The following is a 25,287-nucleotide window of genomic DNA, read 5'->3' as shown; positions in this document are numbered from 1 at the left end:
CAAATGCAGGGAAGTGTTGCACGAAGATTTCAGGATTCCTGGGGACCAGCAAGGTCCAGGTGACACAATCTTTGCAGGTAGGTCAGGGCCAGCCCTCAGCGTGCAGGGAAGCCAGCAAGAATCGATGGAACCCTTAACAGGACCCTCTGGCAGCAGGTACAGGGAGTTGCAGGGAGGCCTCAACAGCACAACAAAGAGGGGTGCTCAAGTCACACAAGTTGCAGAGAGGGCATCGTTCTTGGATCTGGAAATTGCTGGAGGCCGGGGCTTCTTGGAGTTAGGAGGTCTTCTGACTGAAGAGCCAACAAGCCTTGGCAACGGCAAACAGACGTGGTGCACAGGGGTTCCAGCCAAGTAGCTCCAGTGAGAGACCATAGACTTCTCAGTTGCAAGGAACATAGGTCAGACCTCTGGAGAGCCACAGATCCGCCACCTGTGTTGTAAAGCCTTGAAGAGTCCGTAGGAAAGCAGGTTCCACAAACCAGACATCAGTGACTCCTTCATTCCAAGGGAGATTCCTTCATGCTTTGCTAAGTTCAGGCAGAGTGCCTGTGACTCTGGAGGATGCTCGGGTTCCAGAAGTATTGCAGAGCTGGGACACAAAGTTGCAGTAGGAGCCCTCCTACTGGTTACAATCTTGCTCTTGGTTCCAGCGAAGAACAGCAGTGGTTCTGATGTCCAGTTTGCAGAAGTGTCTTGCAGAGGAGACTTGCAGATGGTTCCTGAATTCTTGCAGATGAATTTGGGGTCCCACTCTCAGGGGAGCCCTTAAGTAACCCAGGAAGTGGGGTTTGATACTTACTGCTGTAACCCACCTATATGGTCAGGGACGTCATCCAGCTGGACTAACCGGTCAGATGCTCCCAGGGGCCTCTGCTCATCCTATTTTCAAGATGACAGAATCAAGTGGCCACCTGGCAGAGCTCTGTGCACTTCCCTAGGGAAGGAGCTGCACAGCAGATGGTCACCTTGTCCTTTGTGTGGTTGCGCACCAGAGTGGGAGCTGGGGGCTCCTGCACTGGAGTAAACCGGTTTATGCAAGGAGGGCACCAAATGTACCCTTCAAAGCAGTCTGGTTGCCCTCAGCGTCACCCCCACCCCAGCCTAGTGACACCTATTCCAAAGGGAGAGGTGGTCACACCTCTTCTCTACAGGAAAACCTTTGTTCTGCCTTCCCCTGCCCAAGTTAGGCTCAGCAGCAGGCGTGCAGAACACTGCATGGGGTCAGCAGCAGCACGGGCTGGAATGCAGACCCTGCAAGGCTGAACAGGCAGACCCCCTAGATAACCCCTAGAGTACATGGGATCATGCAACCAGCACTGGAATCAGTGTGATTGCATGATTCCAACATGTTTGATACCAAACATGCCTAGGTTCGGTGAAGCCGTTATGTAGTTGGACCGCCCGTGTTGAACAGTAGCCACTACATTCCTTAAGATGGTTCCCCGCACTTACAAAGCCCAGAAAATTGAGTCTTGGGTTTGTAGGGGCACCTCTGCTCATGCAGGAGTGCCCTCACATTGAGAACCAAGAACCCTGCTCTTGGACTGAAGGGCCTACCTTAGTGGCGACTTATAGGGTTAGAGTGCAGTGACCATGATATAAGGCAAACCTTATATCTCGGTTGAAAGGTGCATGCACAATTTCCCACCGGGTACAATGACAGGCCTGTAGTCACAGTTTGCATGGGCCCCCATGGGTGGCAAAATACATGCTTCAGCCCATGGGGGGACCCCTGGTGTACCAATGCTTGGGTACCTTCATACCATATGCCAGGGACTTACATGGGTGTGCCGGTATGCCAATTGTGGGTGTAAAAGTTACTCACCAACTCAATTGAGGGGAGAGAACACTGACACTGGGGTCCTGGTTAGCAGGATCCTGGTGTACTACAGTTTAAACACACTGACACCAGGCAGAAAGTAGGGGTAACAATGTGAGAAAGGTGCTACTTTCCTACAACGTCCTTCCAGGAGGAGTGGTCGAGACTGGTGCAGTAGACCCCAGATTAATGGCCCTGAGTGAACAAGCATTTCCGTGCAGCACCAGAAATCGGTACAGGAAATACTTCTCCTCATTCAAGCCTGTGAAGGCTAGTCCGGCTAGAAGTCCAGCACAGATGGATTCCAGGGTACAACAAATTGTGCTATGGACAAAGGACCACGGGAAATCCCATGCCTGGGTGTGCAGGCATGAGCACCCATAGCTTACTTCACCAAGTTTGCAGGGCAAGCCGGCCCCACTAACAGTTTCCCATAAGGGCCGCCCTCAAAGGTTGGGCACAAGACGAGCCCAAAGCAGCTGACAGCTGGCTTCCAATAGAATTTGGAATGCTAAAAAAGAATGCACGACGAACTGGGTAGCACATGCACAGACAGATAAAAGGAAATACTGTTCAGGGCAGCATTCACACTGGCATTCTTTAGCGCCTTCAGATGCAGCGAGCTAGTAGCATGCTCAAAAAGGGACACAGGTATGAAAGAGCTGGCAACACAGGGTGTTGAAGTGAGGGGCATATAGCTGCACATCATGGTCAGGAGCTCCAAGACATACCATGCAGGGAAGGGCACTAGCATCACCCTACATGCCCTAGAGGGAAGCAGGTACTGCCCGGTCGTAATAGTGCAGCAATATATCTAAGTACGCCTGGGCACAGCAGGTTTCTTTCTCCTACACTGAGATGGCATGCCACTCACCATGTTTCTCTTCCGCAGAGTGCTGTCCTCAAAGCCCTGCAAAAGGCAGACTACATGGAGAAAACCTATTCTACACAATCTTTTAGGATTGGGGCAGCCAGAACCACATTCCAGGAGGGCTTACCAAGCAACAGAATAAAATATATTGGCTGCTGGGGATCAGATAAGTACAAGCTATATGTATGACCATAATCTGGGAATGGTGGCCCAGTGGTACATGTCATGCATCAGGAGATACTAACAGGGAGCGGTACGATGGTGGCACATGGGATTATATTCAAAGGAAAGCCAAGGAGTAAGATGGAGATAATGTATCATAGATGATGGCAGAAACTAGTGGGTGCAATTGCATCCTTTGGTGAAAGTTGCCGTGCCGAACAACTGCAAGGATGCAGTGTCTAATTTACATATTGACAAGTTATTTATGTAACTGGTATATGTGCATGAGAATGCAAAGGACATAAGCTGTCGACGATATTGTAGAAGTGTTAGTGTGTGTAGTGATGAATAAACTGTGTTAAATGAATAACAGGAGCACACCCCCCACCTAGGGAAGAAGTTCATGGGGAGTTACTTGTGTGGCAAACAAAGACACATCGCGTGGGCAGGAGCAAAAGGGGGCCCTGTAACATCATCTAAGTATTCCTTTCCTTTGCGTGTAGGTACAAGAGTCTGGGTTATCGCCCACTCCTTCGTGACTATGACAGCAAAATGGGTGGACTCATATGATTGGAGCAGACATAGATTTGCACTCCTGGCATAATGTGGGCAATGGTGGAACCCAAACTGAAGCACACACTGAGGGCAGGCGAGAAGGTGCCCGACATACTGGTCATACACTTAGTGGGTAATGACCTCACCATACTTGGCAGGGGCCAACTGCTACACAACAGAAATTAGACTGGCAGTGGACCTTGTTCCCTTTGACATACTCTGGTCCGAGAGAATCCCCAGGTGCGAATGGTGGTGAGCTTGGTCACACTCAGCAATAGACACCTCTAGTAGAAGGGTCAACGGTACAATGCAGAGGTTCACTAGGAACTCAGGATTTGGCTTTGTAAGGCATGCCCCACTATGTACACGCACACCCAGTTACCTTTCACAAGCTGGAGTGCACCTATCAGACTTTAGCAATGAGGTGTTTGTGAGGAACATTTGGTGGGCCCTGAAAGCATTTGGTTGTGGCGAATGAATCTTAGAGTTACACAGGTGGGAGACTGAGGGTCATGGTAGGCCACCCTGAGCCATAGCGGGTATTACGGGTGATCCTTATGCCAGGTGATAAATACCCCATCAGGTGAAGATGGGACAGCTAAATATGAGATCCTCAGGCTGTAGGGGGCGACAGTGACCCCTTCATCCTATAAAAGACAATTGGTATCCTGACAGTGGTTGGGTTGGCCTTACCTCGCTCCGTGGTGGCACAGGTGGAGCAACCTCTATAAAATTGTTGGGCCGCAGCCCTAATGCGAATATACAGCACCGGATGGATAATAAAACGGTAATGGGATGCCCGGTGTCTGGAGATTGTTTCAGGAGGGGTGTTGGTGGTTAGTCCTAAATGGTGCTGCACTCATATGATCACCTGTAAGTTAACCCTACCTGGTTACCGCACAACAGAATATGAATAAACTTGCAACAGTTTTGTTTCCACAGTGTGTGGTTTGTTTTTGTTGGTGAGGCAACTGTAATTGGTCATGGAAGTATGTGTGTAGACAAGTCAGATGACAGAAGGGCTAGAGGTGGAAATGCTAAGCATCCTGCTCAGAACCTCACTTTTGCCCCTGCCCCTGACACTTCAAGCATACATGTGCATAGCCCAGACATAGATGGGCTCCCACTTTCACGCATGGGTGATTCTCTCCAAGCTGTTAGACAGGCCGATAGGGCTGGGGCCAAATCAGTTGTCTTCTTCCTTCTTCTCTGTGGGGTTTTAAGGTCAGCAGTCCTTCTTTGTAGGTCGTCAGGAATCTGAAGTCCTAGGTTCAGGGTTGCCCCTAAATACTGAATTTAGGGGTGGGTTAGGGTCATAGGGCAGTAGCCAATGGCTGCTGTCCTTGAGGGTGGCTACACCCTCCTTGTGCTCCCTCCCTCAGGGGAGGGGGGCACATCCCTGTCCTTATTGGTCCCAATCCTCCAAAGTAAGATAGAGGATTTCTCAAGGAGGGAGTCACTTTAGCTCTGGACACCCTAGGGGTGATTCTGGCTGAGAGGATGACTCCTCCTAGTTTTTCTCATCATCTCCTCTGGACTTGCCGCCAAAAGTGGGGCTTTGTCCAGGGGCTGGGCATCTCCACTTACTGGAGTGCCCTGGGCATTGTAACACGAAGCCTGAGTCTTTGAGGCTCACCGCTAGGTGTTACAGTTCCTGCAGGGGGAGGTGTGAAGCACCTCCACCCAAAGCAGGCTTTGTTTCTGGCCTCAGAGAGCACAAAGGCTCTAACCCTAGGGGGTCAGAAATCTGTCTCTCAGTGGCAGGCTGGCACAGACCAGTCAGTCCTGCACTGAAAGATTGGGTAAAATACATGGGGCATCTCTAAGATGCCATCTGTGTGCATTTTTTAAATAAATCCAACACTGGCATCAGTGTGGGTTTATTATTCTGAGAAGGTTGATAAAAAAACTTCCCAGTATTCAGTGTAGCCGTTATAGAACTGTGGAGTGCGCTTTGACCACCTCCCAGACCATATACTTAATATGGCCAACCTGTATTTACAATGTCTAAGAATGGACTTAGGCACTATAGGGGCATATTGTCCATGCAGCTATGCTCTCACTTGTGGTATAATGCACCCTGCCTTAGGGCTTTATGGTCTGCTAGAGGGGGGACTTACCTATGCCACAGGCAGTATTTTGTGTGCATGGCATCCTGAGGGGAATGCCATTTTGACTTTGCCTTTTCTCCCCAACAATACACACGATCTGCAATGGCGTTGTGCATGTGTTAGGTGAGGGGTCCCTTAGGGTGGCACAACACATGCTGCATCCCTTAGGGACCTTCCCTGGTCACAGGGCCCTTGGTACCACAGGTACCTTTTACAAGGGACTTATCTGTGTGCCAGGGGTGTGCCAATTGTGGAAACAATGGTACATTTGTGATGAAAGAACACTGGTGCTGTGGCCTGGTTAGCAGGGTCCCAGCACACTCTGTCAAGTCAGCATCAATATTAGGCAAAACATTGGTGGATAACTGCAACAAGGAGCCATTTTCCTACAGGAGGTGACTCGCCTGTAGAAATGGGCATAGCAACAAGGGGGTTTTGTGGTAACACTCTGGTTTTATCTACATAAGACACAATGCTCTAAGTCTCCTCTCAGTGCATAAACATGAGAAAGAACCACACCTCGAAGGGGTAGAAGAGATCTGCAGACTTAGGTTTCCATCTGAGGATTCTTCACCACAGTCCAAAACAGAAAGTGTCCTCAGTTTTGTGCTATATACTTTATTTTGAAGGATTCCTTTGGTTATGACTTAGGTTTTGTTAGTCTTGCTGTACGTGTTTTCACTGGTCTTGCTTTTTCTGAATGTTCTGCAGAAGGTGACTGTAGGAGGCTGGCCTGGCTTGTAGTGGGTACCAAGGGGTACTTACACTCTGTACCAGGTCCAGTTATCCCTTATTAGTGTAGAAGAGGTGTTTCTAGCAGCTTAGGCTGATAGAAGGTAGCTATAGCAGAGCAGCTTAGGCTGAACTAGGAGACATGCAAAGCTCCCACTATACCACCGGTGTCATATACACAATATCACAAGAAAACACAATACACAGATATACTAAAAATAAAGGTACTTTATTTTCTCCAGTATTAGGGTATCTTTCATAGATTCACATGCTTGAATCATTCCCCGTCGTCGAAGTGGGAGTCCCACGGTACATAGAAAGCAATAAATAGAGAAAAACCTTTCTTTTCTTTTTTTTTTTTTTTTCATTGAAGTCAATAGGAAAAAACATATTCAATTGTAGAACTATCAGCCTCTTTAGAAAGAGCCCAAACTTCAGCCAATCAGGCGCGACCACCCTCTTAGAACCCTCAGCACAGAGGCTCAGTCTGCCAGATTTTCTACCGCACGTCGTGTGTAAGGGAGTCTCCCTGAGCTCTGCTCAGTTTTCCATCTCTTCAAGAGAAATCTTTAGAGAATTTCAATTCAGTTTTTTCTTCAAGACTTTTTTCCATCATGTCTACAAGAAAGGGCCTTTTTAGACCTTGTGGGACCTGTGGCAAATTGAGACTTCACTGTGAGGACCCTCACAAGGAATGTATCTATTGCTTACATCCAGAGCATAAGGTCAAGGACTGTAAGATCTGCAGGACCTTTCCTAATAAGACTCTGAGGGACAGAGAAGCCAGGCTCCTACTTTGGCTCCAGAAAAAGAAGGCAAGAGAAGCTCTTTCTGAAGAAGACAGTGACACTGCAGTGACCTCAAACAAAAGAAAGAGGTCTGTGGAGAGCCTATCCCCTGCAAGCACTAAGTCAGCCAAGAAGCTGCATGCTTTTAAGGACACCGGGGATCTACCTTCAACATCTAAGGTAGCAAGTGGCAGGGTTCACTCAGAACCATCAACACCTGCTTCTTCTTCAAAGAAGCTTAAAAAGCCTTCCAGTTCTCTGCCTCCGTCGACGTCCAAAAAATCGACACCGTCGACGAGCGCTCCGTCGACGACAGCTCTACCGGTGACGACGACTACGATGACGGCTACGTTTACAGCCCCTCCGTCTCCGATGATAGTGACTTCATCTCCGCTGTCGTCTACGACGATAACATCGGTGAGCCTTAAGTATGGTCCGTCGTCGTCGCACACCTTAAAGATCATTAAGAAGCCGTCGACGGGTAAGAAGTTAAAATCTTTACCATCGACACATTCATCGACGAAGAGGTTCAGGAGGTCGCCGTCGCTTTCGCCGACGAAGATTCCGTCGACGCACCGGATCGTGAAAACTCCGTTGTTGTCAACCCCGTCGACGGGTGACGCAGTGACATTGGCTTCGTCGACGATGATACCACCAACTACACCGACGGTCCCGTCGACGCCCGCTCAGTCGACGCCCGCTCCGTCGACGCCCGCTCCGTCGACGACAGCTCCGTCGACGGGTCATTTTCCTGGAACATCACCTTACCTTCCGCAAAGGATTTTGCCTGTACAAGTAAGGTCCTCTATATTACAACCATCGCATACATCGCCCAGCAAGGTTACACCCGTCCCTCCGCAGCATCTTTTTGCGGATGATGGCGATGGATACTCGGATGACGGATTTTTTCCGGTAGCGCGTAGTCCGTCCGAACTACGTATAAAATGCCAAGAAGAGGATGAAGAGGAGGATCTTCAGCAATTTTCCCACCAACAGGATCAGGGGCATTTCGAACAATCAGAAGAGACAGTACAAATGCCGGTATCATTAATTAACAACCTTCAGCAAATGATGCAGGACTATTATGCGAGGTTTCCACCGCCTGGTTCTTCCACACCGGTGCAGCCTCAGCAGACACCAGTGTCCACTCCGGCTAGACCTTCCACATTTCCAGACCCTATCACAGTACCTCCTTCTGTTCTGAGCATTGGCTCACCGTCATCCGAAGAGGAACGGGAAGAAGGGGAGATACAAGATTCAGACTCTTTAATACCGGAATGGGATGAGTACCAGATTCAGACTCCATCTCCATCTACACCACCGCCAGTAGACTCTCCTCCGCAGGACATTGGAGGTTTCCATTCTGTCATGGAGAGAGCTGCCAAGAGATTCCAGCTACCGATTACGTCTAAACAATCAGATTGTTTTCTTTATGACTTTAAAGAGGACACAAGAAAATCAGTGAGGGCCATTCCCATTGTCGACTTCATCTGGGAAGAAGGCTTAAAGGTCATGCAGACTCCGTCCTCCATTCCTGCAGTCTTGCCCAGGCTAGAAAAGAAATATAAGGCACCTGACAACTCCCCAGCATGTCTAATCAGCCACCCTAAACCGGATTCGGTTATCTCCCAAGCAGCACAGAGAAGATCCAGGAATCCATCAGCTTCTCTGACCGCACCTCCAGACAAGGAAGGACGGCATCTGGACTCCATAGGTAAAAAAAATTCTCAACCATGGCTGCCACCACTGTTAGAGCCGCCAACTCTCTGGCAATACTGGGGAGATACGATCGTCAGATGTGGTCTGACATGTCACAATTCATTGACATGATACCTGAATCCAGTAGAGCAGAAGCACGCAGAATTCTTCAAGAAGGAGAAAAGATTTCGGCCGAAATCATAGACTCTGCCATTGATGTCTCTTCCACAGGTTTTAGACAATTGGCCGGTGCTGCGGTTCTCAGACGCCAAGGGTGGCTAAAGGCTACCTCTTTTAGGCCAGAAGTTCAGTTGAAAGTTCTAGACATGCCATATGATGGAGAACTTTTATTTGGAAAACATGTCGACGATGCATTGCAGTCGATCAAGTCAGACACTGAAACAGCCAGGTCACTTGCGGCGCTTCAGTACAAGAGGCAACCCTTTCGAGGAGCGAGAGGGAGAGGTACTTTTTCTCACAGAGGAGGCTTTCAACAATATAGACCGTACTCCTCTTACCAAGGCCAATATCGCTCAACGTATGGCCAGCAACAACAGCATTCATTTCGCCAGCAAGCTTCAGACAGCAAACAAGAGGAAAATCTGCTTTCAGACCCAAGGATACGACTAGAAAGCAGTGACCCTCATCAAATGCCTGCACCCAGCCCCTGCACCAACACTCGTATAGGGGGCACAATTTCCAGGTTTCTGCATCAATGGTCCAGAATAACAACAGACAGATGGGTGTTGGATATTATCAAGCGGGGGCATACACTAGAATTCAACCAGTCTCCTCCTCAAGTACCACCAGGAGGCCCCCCGCCAGCCCACCTCAACGAGCTTATGGAACAGATTGCTATCTTAATGAGCAAGGGAGCAATAGAGATCGTACCAAGAAATCAGAGGGGAATAGGTTTTTACTCCCGTTTTTTCCTTATCCGGAAGAAGAACGGAGATTGGAGACCTATTCTCGATCTTCGATCGCTCAACAAATACCTCAAGAAGCAATCTTTTCGCATGATCTCTCTTCAAGACGTTCTGAGCCTCCTCAATCGAGGGGATTTTATGACCTCGCTAGATCTTCAGGACGCATATTTTCACATTCCAATTCACCCCAATCATCGGAAATTCTTGCGGTTCAGGGTCGCAGGCATTCACTACCAGTTCAGAGTACTTCCGTTTGGCCTCAAGTCGGCTCCAAGAGTGTTCACCAAGGTTTTGGCGCCAGTGGCAGCCCACCTCAGACAATTAGGGGTACAGGTCTTCCCTTACCTGGACGACTGGCTAATAAAAGCACGTACAGCGTCGAAGGCTGCCAGAGATACGGAAACATGTCTCTCCCTTTTCGGAGCTTTGGGTTTGTCGGTCAACTACCCCAAGTCTCACACAGAGCCCACTCAGAACATCACGTTTCTAGGAGCCATCTTGGACACTTTACAAGCAAAAGCCTTTCCTTCATAGGACAGAAGACAGAGACTGCGAAACTTAGCAGCTCAGCTCAGCAAAAGAAGGTCCGTTTCAGTACGGACTTACAAGTCTTTTCTAGGGATACTATCGTCATGCATTCCATTGATAAGGAACTGTCGCCTCCACATGAGGACTCTTCAACAACAACTAGACAACCAGTGGAAACAGACAGAAGGCTCTTTCGACGAGCTAGTACAAATCACCCCTGCAGCGAAACAGGCTTTCACGTGGTGGAAAGAAACTCCCCTAGTCTCAGACGGGCTGTCATTTCTGAAAGACAGGACCATGCACATAGTAACAACGGACGCATCCCTGGAGGGATGGGGTGCTCATTTACAGGATCTTTCCGTGAGGGGAAAATGGTCTATGCAAGAATCAACTCTCCACATAAACGTATTAGAGCTCAGAGCGGTGTTTTTGGCACTCAAGTCCTTCCTCATGAACATCAAAGACTCTTCAGTGTTGATAAGGACAGACAACACCACGGTCATGCACTATATCAACAAACAAGGAGGCACAAGATCTCGAGCATTATCCCTGGAGGCACAGGAGCTGTGGCATTGGGTAACTCAGCATGGAATCACCATCCGAGCAGAACATCTCCCAGGGATCACCAACATCTGGGCAGATGCCTTGAGCAGGAATCGAACCAGCTGCCACGAGTGGGAAATCAATCAGTCGGTTCTCGACAATCTCTTTCACCTTTGGGGCAAGCCCACCATAGATCTATTCGCGACCAAGGACAACAAGAAATGCCGACACTTCGCAAGCTTGCATCCGCAGAGGGGTTCGAGAGGGAATGCGTTTTTGATCAGATGGTCAGGGATTTATGCATACGCTTTTCCCCCGCTTCCACTCATCCCGAGACTTCTGCTAAAGATGAAGAGGGAACGATGCAGGATTCTTCTAATCGCTCCGAGATGGCCACGCCAGTTCTGGTTCACAGAACTTCTATTGCTATCGGAACAACCTCACATTCGGCTGAAGGCAATTCCGGATCTGCTAACAATGAGCCAGGGTCAGGTTCGTCATCCCAACCCGACATCTCTTCGTTTATCAGCCTGGCTCCTGAATTCTATGAATTTGATGGTTTGAATATTCCTCCGGAGTGCAGAGAGATACTTGCCTGTGCCAGAGCCCAGTCTACAAATCGCACATACAAATTCAAGTGGAAGAGGTTTTGTTTGTGGTGCGCTGCTTCCAGCATCCATCCTCTATCTTCATCCCCTGAACAGATTTTGCCATATTTACTACATTTGGCCAAATCCGGTCTTTCGCATTAATCGATTAAAGTGCATTTGGCTGCCATATCTCGTTACAGACGGACCCCTCAGTCACCTTCACTATGGTCTGCCAGAATAATCAAACAATTTCTTAAAGGTTTGTTCAGAAAATATCCACCAATTCACCGTCCTGCACCACAATGGCATCTGAACATTGTGCTTTCCCAATTAATGAAACATCCGTTCGAGCCTATTCATAGAGTGGATTTGAAGTTCGTTTCTTTTAAAACGGCCCTTCTTTTAGCCTTGACATCGGCAAGAAGAGTCAGTGATATCCAGGCATTTACAATTTCTCCGCCTTTCCTTCAATTCAAGCCGGAGGTGGTCATTTTAAGAACAAATCCAAGATTTATACATAAAGTTCCATCATCTTTTCACTTAAACGAACCAGTAGTTCTGCGAGCATTTTTTCCAAATCCTCAAACGGCAGCTGAACGAGCTCTGCATTCGTTAGACATTAAGCGCTGTTTAAAGTTCTATATAGATAGAACAACTGCTTTCCGTAAATCTGAACAGTTGTTTATCAGCTTTGGAAAGGTCAATCGTGGTAGCGCAGTTACTAAACAAACTATAGCGCGTTGGATTTCTGCTGCCATTCAGTTGACCCACCAGTTGGCGGGAAAGCCATTATCATCTAAGGTCCGGGCGCACTCCACTAGAGCAGTTTCCACTTCCACGGCTCTGTTCGCTGGAATTCCTTTGGACCAAATCTGCAAGGCAGCGACATGGACAGGTCCTCATACTTTTACCCAGCATTACTGCCTGGAAGCTACGGACAAGGTGGATGCTGCGGTAGGACAAGCGGTTTTGCGCAATTTGTTCACATAAGGTGAGCCTATAAGCCTTACCCTCCGTCCTCTGTGTCTCATTTCATATGTAATTTAGAGTATATCCTTCTTATATGCAGTTAGAGGTACTCATATTTTTCTTTGCTACATGGAATATATATATATGTATATGTATAAATGTTTATATATAGATTTGTATATAATAGATGAATACTACATGTACTTAGGAATGGTTAGCTCTTAATTTGCAGATTTAATCGCTTATATACATTCAGTCAACATGCAATGTATTTATGCATTCTGTTGGTACTACAAGAAAATAATAATTTATCCATTTACTGCTGACTATTCTGATTCAAGCATGTGAATCTATGAAAGATACCCTAATACTGGAGAAGAAAATAAGTTACTTACCTGTAACTGTAGTTCTCCAGTATTGGTATCTTTCATAGATTCACATGCGACCCACCCTCCTCCCCAGAGAGGCTCACCTTCTGGAATTTTTTCCTGTGTACACTAGTGCGGAGAAATCTGACAGACTGAGCCTCTGTGCTGAGGGTTCTAAGAGGGTGGTCGCGCCTGATTGGCTGAAGTTTGGGCTCTTTCTAAAGAGGCAGATAGTTCTACAATTGAATATGTTTTTTCCTATTGACTTCAATGAAAAAAAAGAAAAGAGAGGTTTTTCTCTATTTATTGCTTTCTATGTACCGTGGGACTCCCACTTCAACGACGGGGAATGATTCAAGCATGTGAATCTATGAAAGATACCAATACTGGAGAACTACAGTTACAGGTAAGTAACTTATTTTCTTTATCACAATATGCCAAAAGTATCTCAGTGAGTACCCTCAGTATGAGGATGCCAAACATACACAAGATATGTACACAATACCAAAAATATGCAGTAATAGCAAAAGGAAGTAATGCAAGCAATGTAAAGTTACAGTAGTTTGCAATAGGAGCACATAGCTATAGGGGCAACACAAACCATATACTCCAAAAGTGGAATGCGAACCACGAATGGACCCCAAACCTATGTGAGCTTGTAGAGGGTCGCTGGGACTGTAAGAAAACAGCGAGGGTTAGAAAAATAGCCCACCCCAAGACCCTGAAAAATAGGTGTAAAGTGCACCTATATTCCCCAGAGAGCACAGAAGTCGTGATAGGGGAATTCTGCAAGGAAGACCAACACCAGCAAAGCAACCAAAGTGGATTTCCGGACGAGAGTACCTGTGGAACAAGGGGACCAAGTCCAAGAGTCGCGACAAAGTAGAGAGTGGGCAGATGCCCAGGAAATGCCAGCTGAGGGTGCAAAGAAGCTGCCACCGGATGGTAGAAGCTGTGGATTCTGCAAGAACGAAGAGGGCTAGAAACTTCCCCTTTGGAGGATGGATGTCCCACGTCGTGAAGAAGCTTGCAGAGGTGTTCCCACGCAGAAAGACCACAAACAAGCCTTGCTAGCTGCAAGGGTCGCGGTTAAGGTTTTTGGATGCTGCTGTGGCCCAGGAGGGACCAGGATGTCGCCACTTGGATGAGGAGACAGAGGGGGCGCCCAGCAAGTCAGGGAGCCCTCACAGAAGCAGGCAGCACCCGCAGAAGTACTGGAGCAGGCACTTGGAAGAGGAGTGAACCGGAGCTCACCTGAAGACACAAAAGGGCGTCCCACGACGCCGGAACACAACTCAGAAGGTTGTGCACTGCAGGTTAGAGTGTCGGGGACCCAGGCTTGGCTGTGCACGAAGGAAATCCTGGAAGAGTGTACAGGAGCCGGAGCATCTGCAAATCACGCGCTACCCAGCAATGCAGTCTAGCGTGGGGAGGCAAGGACTTACCTCCACCAAACTTGGACTGAAAAGTCACTGGACTGTGGGAGTCACTTGGACAGAGTTGCTGAGTTCCAGGGACCACGCTCGTCGTGCTGAGAGGGGACCCAGAGGACTGGTGATGCAATCTTTTGTTGCCTGCGGTTGCAGGGAGAAGATTCCGTCGTCCCACTGGAGATTTCTTCAGAGCTCCTGGTGCAGAAAGGAGGCAGGCTACCCCCAGAGCATGCACCACCAGGAAACAGGCGAGAAAGCGGCAGGATCAGCGATACAACGTTGCAGTAGTCGTCTTTGCTACTTTGTTGCGGTTTTGCAGGCGTCCTGAGCTGTCAGCGGTCGATCCTTTGGCAGAAGGTGAAGAGAGAGATGCAGAGGAACTCTGATGAGCTCTTGCATTCGTTATCTAAAGAATTCCCCAAAGCAGAGACCCTGAATAGCCAGAAAAGGAGGTTTGGCTACCTAGGAAGGAGGATAGGCTAGCAACACAGGTAAGAGCCTATCAGAAGGAGTCTCTGACGTCACCTGCTGGCACTGGCCACTCAGAGCAGTCCAGTGTGCCAGCAACACCTCTGTTTCCAAGATGGCAGGGTCTGGAGCACACTGGAGGAGCTCTGGGCACCTCCCCTGGGAGGTGCAGGTCAGGGGAGTGGTCACTCCCCTTTCCTTTGTCCAGTTTCGCGCCAGAGCAGGGCTGGGGGATCCCTGAACCGGTGTAGACTGGCTTATGCAGAGATGGGCACCATCTGTGCCCATCAAAGCATTTCCAGAGGCTGGGGGAGGCTACTCCTCCCCAGCCCTGACACCTTTTTCCAAAGGGAGAGGGTGTAACACCCTCTCTCTGAGGAAGTCCTTTGTTCTGCCTTCCTGAGCCAGGCCTGGCTGGACCCCAGGAGGGCAGAAACCTGTCTGAGGGGTTGGCAGCAGCAGCAGCTGCAGTGAAACCCCGGGAAAGGTAGTTTGGCAGTACCCGGGTCTGTGCTAGAGACTCAGGGGATCATGGAATTGTCTCACCAATGCCAGAATGGCATTGGGGTGTCAATTCCATGATCTTAGACATGTTACATGGCCATGTTCGGAGTTACCATTGTGACGCTATACATAGGTAGTGACGCGTGTAATGGCGTCCCCGCACTCACAAAGTCTGGGGAATTTGCCCTGAACAATGTGGGGGCACCTTGGCTAGTGCCAGGATGCCCACACACTAAGTAACTTAGCACCCAACCTTCACCAGGTGAAGGTTAGACATATAGGTGACTTATAAGTTACTTAAGTGCAGTGGTAAATGGCTGTGAAATAACGTGGACGTTATTTCACTCAGGCTGCAGTGGCAGGCCTGTGTAAGAATTGTCAGAGCTCCCTATGGGTGGCAAAAGAAATGCTGCAGCCCAAGGGATCTCCTGGAACCCCAATATCCTGGGTACCTCAGTACCATATACTAAGGAATTATAGGGGTGTTCCAGTATGCCAATCTGAATTGGTGAAATTGGTCACTAGCCTGTTAGTGACAATTTGGAAAGCAGAGAGACCATAACCACTGAGGTTCTGGTTAGCAGAGCCTCAGTGAGACAGTTGGGCATCACACAGGGAACACATACATATAGGCCACAAACCTATGAGCACTGGGGTCCTGGCTAGCAGGGTCCCAGTGACACATAACAAACATACTGAAAACATAGGGTTTTCACTATGAGCACTGGGCCCTGGCTAGCAGGATCCCAGTGAGACAGTGAAAACACCCTGACATATACTCACAAACAGGCCAAATGTGGGGGTAACAAGGCTAGAAAGAGGCTACTTTCTGACAGTGACAGAGAATTTGGCACTGCTGATCACAAACAGCCAGATTAGGTAAGGATGATATTTTATTCCAAGCAGTTGGAACTCAGCATTTGGCTGTCACTTCCTATACTGTGCAGGTTATACCTTCTATTGCGGTAGAATGGTCAGGCCTTCCACCCCGATTTCCCAGTGCTGCAGCTACCTGTGTGGGGATTCATTGATGCCAGCTGGAGTACTTTTGCATCTGCTTTCAAAGTTGCAAATATAGTTTTTTGTCTGCCAGAAAACCCACTACAGAATATTTTTGGTTGGTCACTGTGACACACATTTGAAGTGACATGAGTCAGTGGACTCGGATTCCTTTAAAGCACAGCTTTCTGACAACCTACATTTTGTATTTTCCCTTGCGCAGGCGGGACTTGCAGTGGCTACAGTCAAGCAGCGCCTGGCTACCCTGTTGCTATCATGGGTCTTCCTGGTAAGCAATTGTTGTTTAAGTTGCTTTTAGTGGCACATTTTTTAGGAGTTTGCTTTATCAGTATATTCCACTTCCTTTCATTGTTCCTCATTGGGATTTGAATTATGTGTTGACTTTCTTGATTCCATTCCCTTGAGGGTCAATGCACAGTTGTCCTGTTAATCTTTTTCCCTTGAGGATAATGTTATTGGTAGCAATCACTTCAGCTCATAGATTGGAGAACTTCAGGCCCTCTCCGCTTGCCCACTTTACACAGTTTTCTTTCCTTTCTGTGCTAGTTAGTCCTGTGTACCGGCACAACCCTTTTGCCCAAGGTGGTTTCGGCCTTTCATATGGCCAAGTCTATTACTCTTCTATCATTCCCCCCTCATTCCACCAGTGAGAAGAAGCATCTGCCTAGACTGGATCTCAAGCTCTTGACCATCTATCTGTGGGCTTTTCTGAGCGAAGAAAGGGAGGGTGGTGACCAAACGTACCATTTGGGTTGGGTCGTCCTGTGTTTTAAGATCTGCTATGCATTGGCTTATAAAGACAAACATCACAAGGCATTGGTGCCCACTACACTAGGGCCATGCCTCTTTTGACAACACTCACCAGTGATCTTACAGGAGTTGACATCTGACTAATGGCAAAATACTTTTCCATGCATACATTTGCTAAAGATTATTGCCTCGGAGCGGAAGCACACAATGTAGAATTCTATGTTGTAGCCATGTTCCATGTTGTTCTTCGCTCTACTTCATTTCACTTCCTGTGAGGATATGGGTTTGGAACATAGCCTTAAGGTTAGAAATGTGCAGGATGAGGTATCCATCAGAAGTCAACCTTACCTTTGGTAACAATATTTCTGAGGATACATAATCTTCTTGTAGATTTTTGACAGTATTCTGTCCTCTCATGAGAAATCAGGGTGATGTATAATATGATCCCAAGGATTGCAAAGAACTGATATGTTGGTGGTGGTGTTGTTATTGGTACTCTCTTAGTACGCCCACACAGATCTCTCTGAGCCAGAAAACCTTTCAGGATCTGATGTTAGGGTGTATTTTGTCACTTATTGTACTCCAGTGGCGTAATTTCTGTCCGGCGGCACAACTGAAGCTACATCGCTCTACCAGGTTGGTGTTGGAGAGTTACAGTTTAGAAGGTTTTCAAGACCTTCTTTGATGCCTTGGAAGTATATTCTTAAGGTAGAAAATCTACAGGAAGATCATTTATCTACCAGAATATTATTACCAAAGGGAAGTAACTTTTACTCTAGCCTTCACCATTCACCTAGTTCTCTTCATCTGTCCTGTCAATCAATATTGTTTTCAAAATGTGTCTATTCATGTCTTAGTACTCAGATGTTTGTTTTATTGTTTTGGTTACTTTGCATTTTAGACATATTTTGGAATGGATGTCACTGCAGTAGATGACCCTGTACAAAGGCGCGCTTTGGAAACTATGATAAAAACCTATGGACAAACCCCTCGTCAGCTGTTCCATACACCGCATGTTAGCAAACCTGCTTCAAAACCAAATGTTGAGGTAGAGTTACCTGCTGCTGTGGGTATGCTTGTACAACTCGCCTTCAGAGAAACCAAGGAGCACACAAAGGAAGTTGCATATCAAGTAAGTTATTCAAAGGTACTTTCTTAAATATATATTACATTAGCTCCTATAAACCTTAATGCAGTTTTGTCATTCAATATGTTTATTAGAGCATAAAACATATTAATATCAATCAACAACAAACTATGTAATGTTATGATCTACGATAAGTCATTAAAAATTCATAAATGCATGCAAGATATTCTTTCCTACAACTAAAAGTGCTTGAAATTGATAAGCTCTTGTTTTGTTGTGGTAGCTAGTGTTTAAATTGAGCCAGTCGGACTAATTTTGGGGTATCAGGACTCACTATTTTGATTATTAAGAAGCTTTTGGCTGAATGTTTTTGGTGTGAATCTGAGTTACTAATGCATGCACACTTTGCAGTGAAGCAAGCTGTGATAATTAGAAACTGACACTAAGTTACGATTTCATCAGTGCAAAGATTAAGGTTATTAAAGTGATCCATTGTCACCACAGGAGCTCTGTTATATGTCGGGGGGACCTGCAGCGTTGCAGTGTTAGAGGAGAGAATTCTTGATAGAACCAGATCTTTACACCCTCAAAGTCAACGCTGCTTCTATTGCGGACTGCCACCATGACGATTTCTCTATGATAATTTGAGTGAAGGCAAATTAGAATGTCTTGGGGAGCACCTGTGGATTTGGATGGGCGCCCTGCCCCTGTGTGTGTTGTCAAGTATGACATCTTTCTCTGCAAAATCCAGTGCAACATGTCGAAACAGGTGGGTGACACACTCAAGTCTCACCAAATCTGCCTGTAATCGAACACTTCTAATGCAAATGTTTTAGAGCTGAGATCTATTTTCAAGATATTCCAGTCTATAGAGGAAGTCAGCATTTGTATCTCTCAATTCAGGCAGTTCGCACCTGTGTTCCTCAAGCTCGTGCCGTGTGTCACTTGCATGTTCCGATATGTTGACCTTCTGGCCCAATTCACCGATATACTTTTTTATGTCTTTAACTTCCTTTGCTATGTCGTGCTTCAAGACCGATGCAAAATCTCTAAAAATATTTGGTGCGAGAGGAGGCTCCTCTAATCAGGGCATCATTCTAGCCGCAAGCATCCCTTATGATCTTGGGCCACTATGCCTTTTATTTCAGGGTCCTTTTCCTGCCATCGTTGGCGAACGTTGGCAACCCCAGGCTGGGAGGTAGGAGGCTGGTGTCTTCATTCACTCCTGGGGTCGGTTCTGGATTAAGGTTAGTGCTGCTGGGCTATGGCGGTCGCCATATTGGAGCACACACCTGCTGTGTCGAAGTGGACGTGGTAGGTGGGGGGGGGGGGGTTGCGCCCTGTGCAGGCCTGCTTCGGTCCTCCCAAACTTCAGCAGTCCACAAGCATGCAGAATCTGAAGTTAGGGGTCAGCTCTGCACCCCCAGTGTCCCGTTTAACTCCCTCGCTGCCAGGCTGTTCCCCCCTCAGGTGCTAGACCGTGTTTTGGCTATTTGGGGCAGTTTTCGCTTATGCCCTCATAACTTTTTGTCCACATACTCTACCCACGCCAAATTTGCATCCTTTTTAAAAACATCCTAGGGATTCCAGAGTCACCCAGAGTTTGTGGGTTCCCCTGAAGGAGACCAAGAAATTAGCCAAAATACAGCAAAAATGTTTTTTTTTTTTTTTTTTTAAATGGCTGCATAATGCTTGTGGTTTTTTTCCCCTGAAAATGACATCAACAGAGGGTTTGCAGTGCTAAAATCACCAACTTCCCTGCTTACAGGAACAGGCAAACTTGAATCAGAAAACCACATTTTTCAACACAATTTTGGCATTTTGCTGGGACATACCCCATTTTCACTATTTTATGTGCTTTTAGCCTCCTTCTAGTTAGTGACAGAAATAGGTGTGAAACCAATGCTGGATCCCGGAAAGCTAAACATTTGTGAAAAGTAGACACAATTCTGAATGCAGCAACGGGTCATTTGTGTAGATCCTACAAGGTTTTTCTACAGAAAATAATAGCTGAAATATTTATTTTTTTAAATGTTGAGGTAAAAAAACTGCAGTTTTTCGTCACGTTTTACTCTGTAACTTTTTACTGCGATGTCAGATTTTTTTAAGCAATATACCGTTAGGTCTGCTGGTTGTGGGGATATACAGGGCTTGTAGGTTCATCAAGAACCCTAGGTATGCTGAGCCAAAAAATTAGCTGCACCTTGCAATGGGTTTTCATTCTCTACCTGGTATACAGCAATTAATTTGGTGAAATATAGAGAGTGAAAAATAGGTATCAAGAAAACCTTTATACTTCCAAAATGGGCACAAGATAAGGTGTTGAGAAGCAGTGGTTATTTGCATATCTCTGAAATCTGGGGTCCCTGTGCTAGCATGTGAATTACAGGGCATTTCTCAAATAGACGTCTTTTTTTACACACTGTCTTACATTTGGAAGGAAAAAAATGTAGACAAACACAAGGGGCAATAACACTTGTTTTGCATTTCTGTGTTCCCCCAAGTCTCCTGATAAAAATGGTAACTCACTTGCGTGGGTAGGCCTAATGCCCGCGATAGGAAACGCAAAATGGACACATCACATTTTCCCAAAGAAAACTGATGTGTTTTTTGGAAAGTGCCTAGCTGTAGACTTTTGTCTCTAGCTCAACTGGCACCTAGGAACACCTACCAAACCTGTGCATTTTTTAAAACTAGACACCTGGGGTGACTTGTAGGGCTCTCACCAGGCTCTATTACCCAGAATCCTTTGTAAACCTCAATATTTGGCCAAAAAAACACTTTTTACTCCCATTTTGGTGACAGTTCTGGAATCTGAGAGGAGCCACAAATTTCCTTCCACCCAGCGTTCCCCCAAGTCTCCCGATAAAAATGGTAACTCAATTGTGTGGGTAGGCCTAGTGCCCGCGAAAGGAAATGCCCCAAAACACTATGTGGACACATCACATTTTACCAAAGAAAACAGAGCTGTTTTTTGCGAAGTGCCATGCTGTGGATTTTGGCCTTTAGCTCAGCCGGCACCTAGGGAAACCTACCAGTCCTGTGCGTTTTTGAAAGCTAGACACCTAGTGGAATCCAGGGTGGGGTGACTTGTGGGGCTCTCACCAGGTTCTGTTACCCAGAATCCTTTGCAAACCTCACAATTTGACCAAAAAACACTTTTTCCTCACATTTTGGTGACAGAAAGTTCTGGAATCTGAGAGGAGACACAAATTTCCTCACTTGTGTGGGTAGGCCTAGCGTCCGCGAAAGGAAATGCCCCAAAACACTATGTGGACACATCAAAATTATCAAATGCTAAACTACCTGTTTTGCGGGGGAGGGGGGGGCACCTGCGCTTTTGGTCCTGGGTTCAGCAGCCATATAGGTAAAACTACCAAACCCAAACATTTCTGAAAACTAGACACCTGAGGGAATCCAGGGAGGTGTGACTTGTGTGGATCCCCCAATTGTTTCCTACCCAGAATCCTCAGCAAACCAAATTTAGCTAAACAATCAAATTTTTCCCACATTTCTGTGTGGGATCACTGCACCGGAACAAATTTCCTACCACCCAACGTTCCTCTCAGTCTCCTGGTAAAAATTATACCTCACTTGTGTAGGGGGCCAAGTGCCTGTGACAGGGAAGAGCCAGACATGTTGCGCTGGAAGCTCAGGTAGGCCTCTGATGAGGTCAGCGCACGATCACGTGCTGACCTCATCAGACGCCACAGGTGGGTCAGGGGGGCGGGGCGGAAGGTGTAGTGATTCCCCTTCCATCCCTGCCCAGGGAAAGGGGGTGCAAGGCACCTGGGGGGAGCGCTAGCCCTTCCCCCGAGGTCCCCTACTTGGACGTAACAGTTACATCCTGGGCACCAGAGCGGTGATGCTCAGGATGTAACCGTTACGCCCAGGGCACCCAAGCGGTTAAAAGTTAAAACGGCGGATATCCAAGGAGATGATACTACCTGGTCCCATGTTAGCCATGCCCTGAGAGTTGCCTTTTAAAATGTTGCTCAGTCTGTTTTGTGCGATGCGCAAATAGGTAAGATTGAAGCTGTAGAAGTTAATATTTTCATGAAATGTGCCCTATGAATGAAGGTAGGTCTTTGGTGTGCAGCGTGAGTAATGGGTAGTCTGGATGAATCCTGCAGGAAAGGTGATGTGAAATGTTGAAGGTGCTATTGGAGCTCTGAGAAATTTGAGTCTTTTTATGTGTTGGAAAAAATATTGGGCAGGTGAACTGTTGGGGAGAGGTAGTGAGTTAACATTATACATTTATTCCTAGTGTAGTCTTTATAATCATAAACAGATTTGATTTTAATGGAACTTAGTGTGCAGGACTTTGTGCCTAGAACCCTTCGGTTATAGTACAAGGACAGATGCAGATTCAAGAAGAAAGCCCTTGGGATTTTTTTCTGACTTTTTATCCTCAATGCAGCATACTCCATGATGCAGAGTGCTCTCATCTCATGTTCTTTTAGGGTGACTTCAAAATGCAGTTATTCATAAATAATTGTAATTAGGACAGTCTCCTTCTCTGAACTTATCTGGCGCTGATCTCTGGTCATGGGTGGTACTTCCTTTTTTCTGCAGTAATTTTCCATTTCCAGCTTTATCTTATCCACTAAATAACTGATACGGCCGTTATGTTTCTAAAAATAAATAATGATCTTTATGACCGTTTGTTATGTTTATGTAAGCTTCTTCCCAAGTATACATTTAATATTGGGGAATGAATGAGCTGAATCCCAAGAGACAGTATTAGGAAGGCATATTCCTTTTTTTCTCTTCCTCTTTTAATCTCCTTTTTGCTATTGTTTCCTGTTGTACCAGATATTTGAAGTGGGCAACCACCTGTGCCCATACTAGAGTTGCAGGATATACCATCCTTAAGGCTTATTCATAACTTTGTGGGACCCATATAATGAAGGTTAAAATGGTTGTATGGTTCTGAAGCACACTGTAATGTAGTCCTCGCAGCATGATAGCCTCAAGACTTAACTTATTATTTTGTGATCACCATCTTGACAAGATAGCTAAGTGCATTACACTTTCTCAGCTGAACTGATCTGGGGTCTGTAGATCAAGAGGCCAAGTCAGCCTTCTGTCAACCTGAGTCTATTACATTGGGTAATAGTATTCCCTTTTACTTACTGTGCATACAAACAAGTAGTGTAATATAACGCACTGTATACAAAGTTATTTTCATTTTACTTGAGTATGTAGGGTGATTTGACTTGCAGATTGTTGCCAGCTGGGGTTCTTTTTTCCCTCTGGTTGGGGCTCAGTAGTGTTGAGTCATGATGCTTTCCTCTAATGCTCAAGCGAGTGTGATAATTGGAACGTATCTATTATGGGGAAAGTATGGAAACTCTAACCCTTTCCCTTCATTATGTTTGTCAAAATTTAAACGATCTCATCGAGCTCCTCTTCCATTCACTAACAAAGATAAACCTGTGACAGGCATGTCTGTAAAACGTGCCCTTTTATTTGTGTCTTTTGTAAGTGCGCAAGATATACCTCACAATTCAACATTAACGTGCTAAGCTTCGCTTTTTCTTTGACTTACTGTTTTAGGCTTTCAGCTCTACTTATGCAAACGATTCTTAAAATAACGGTTTTGTTTTGATTGTCATTTTAGAGTCCATTGTCATGGATTAGAGGATTGAAGTGGGGAGAATATGTTGGTTCCCCAAGTACCCCTGATCCTGTTGTTTGCTTTAGCCAGCCTCATGGAGAGCAGTTTGGCTTTTTGCAGGCTTTGCCAACAAAAGCAATCTGTGGCTTGTCCCCAAAATTCTGCCTCATGATGATATACAGCAAAGAGCAAGGTAAGATATATTGAAAGTATGTTTTTTAAAAATACAGCTCTAGAAAAGTTAACTAGGAGTGTGTTAGTAGTATTGTTAACATGTTCAGTTATCAAGCTAAAACAAAATCTCTCAAACTCGATACAGATCCATATTTTATTTAATTATGTAAAATGTTGTGGAACTTCACAGATCTCAGGGTGTCCTCCAACACATAGGAGGACCACACCCAAGTATATATCAAAATTGACTTCCACTAAAACTGAGCTTGGAAAAAATCCACGGTTGGATGCCTTAAAGATGGCTGAAAATGATGCCCCCAAAAATGGAATTCCTGCTTCCCACCCCATACTCAAATAAATGGAGAGACAGCGCTGAATATAATCTTAGGCTTCCTCCTGGATGAGAACCTCCACTTGAGCGCCCACATCTAGGAATTGGGCAAACTGGCTAGATTGCATCTATAGTTAAAAAGTAAAAAAAAAAAATCAGACACCTCGTTTCTAAACAGGACAACAGAACGGTAGTTAAAGCTTTAATTATTTCTGCTCTTGTATATGCAATTCAAAACCAATAATTAACATATTGATGAGTTCACCAGAAATGATGTACTGAAATATAGCGCTCTGTGGGGCGTCATGCTTTCAGTACCGAAGTGCATTGCCATGTGAGAAGTGTTTTTGAACTTAGTACAGGTACTGTACAACAAACCAAGGTAGCTAGGCAGGGATTCTCCTGGTTTTCGCTGCTATATACTCTGGTGGCGGAACCTCTAGCCTGCGCCCTCAAAGAATATCATGCCAACAGATGTATATGATTGTCACATTATAAACTGGTCATCTCAGCTTACACAGGCAACACACTTTTATATGTGTGTAATCCAAAGCATAACCTGTTGCCAATTCTTTGAGAGGTAGTGCTTTTTGGCGGACACTCAGGCTTGCATATAAATTGGGACAAGTCTGTCCCCTCACAGCAGTGACACCACTGGTGCCAGTTGAGTACCCGCTGCAGTGGGCCACAGACTCATTACAATTTCTGGAAATGCAAGTGCATACTGACCCATCGGTAGTCATGCGGGAAAACTGTGGTGAGGCGGTGCAAAAACTTAAGGTGGCGGTGGACTGCTGGATACCCACTCCCACTTCAACTGTTGCTCACTGGCCGTATAGCCATAATGAAAATGGTGGTGTTACTGCAATTCTTGTTTCTGTTGGCCAATGTTCCAATAGTGTTATCCCGGGAAGTGTTTCGCAATTTACAATCCTAACTAGATTGGCATGCGCCAGGAAGCAGTCAAGAGTTAATTTGAATACGCTTACCATGTGATATGGGAAGGCTGACTGCTCCAGATCTAGAGCACAATGCATGTATGCCCATTACTGGTTACATGGACCAAAGGATTTACCACATCTCTGGCTCAAAACAGATGTTGCTTTCATATCATTTCTTCCTCAAAAGCTGTTTGCAAAACTCACTCAGCAATATAATGCTCTTGACCCCTTGAACATGATGGCATACTCCTGGCACGCGGAGCTGGAAAGACAGCCCAGCTCTCTGCTGTGCTCGC

At 46.3% G+C, this 25,287-nt stretch overlaps 1 protein-coding gene across 1 annotated transcript in view; it reads left to right on the top strand.

The window, feature by feature from the left end:
• Nucleotides 1–25,287, top strand: part of LYST (lysosomal trafficking regulator) — a 2,674,875-nt gene that overhangs the window by 2,311,219 nt on the left and 338,369 nt on the right. Inside the window, 2 exon segments of the mRNA XM_069234946.1 lie at nucleotides 17,740–17,970; nucleotides 23,549–23,738. Coding sequence (XP_069091047.1) covers nucleotides 17,740–17,970; nucleotides 23,549–23,738 — 421 coding nt within the window.

Source organism: Pleurodeles waltl, chromosome 5 (assembly GCF_031143425.1).
Source record: "Pleurodeles waltl isolate 20211129_DDA chromosome 5, aPleWal1.hap1.20221129, whole genome shotgun sequence".
Taxonomy (NCBI): domain Eukaryota; kingdom Metazoa; phylum Chordata; class Amphibia; order Caudata; family Salamandridae; genus Pleurodeles; species Pleurodeles waltl.
This window is presented reverse-complemented; position numbering and strand designations above follow the sequence as displayed.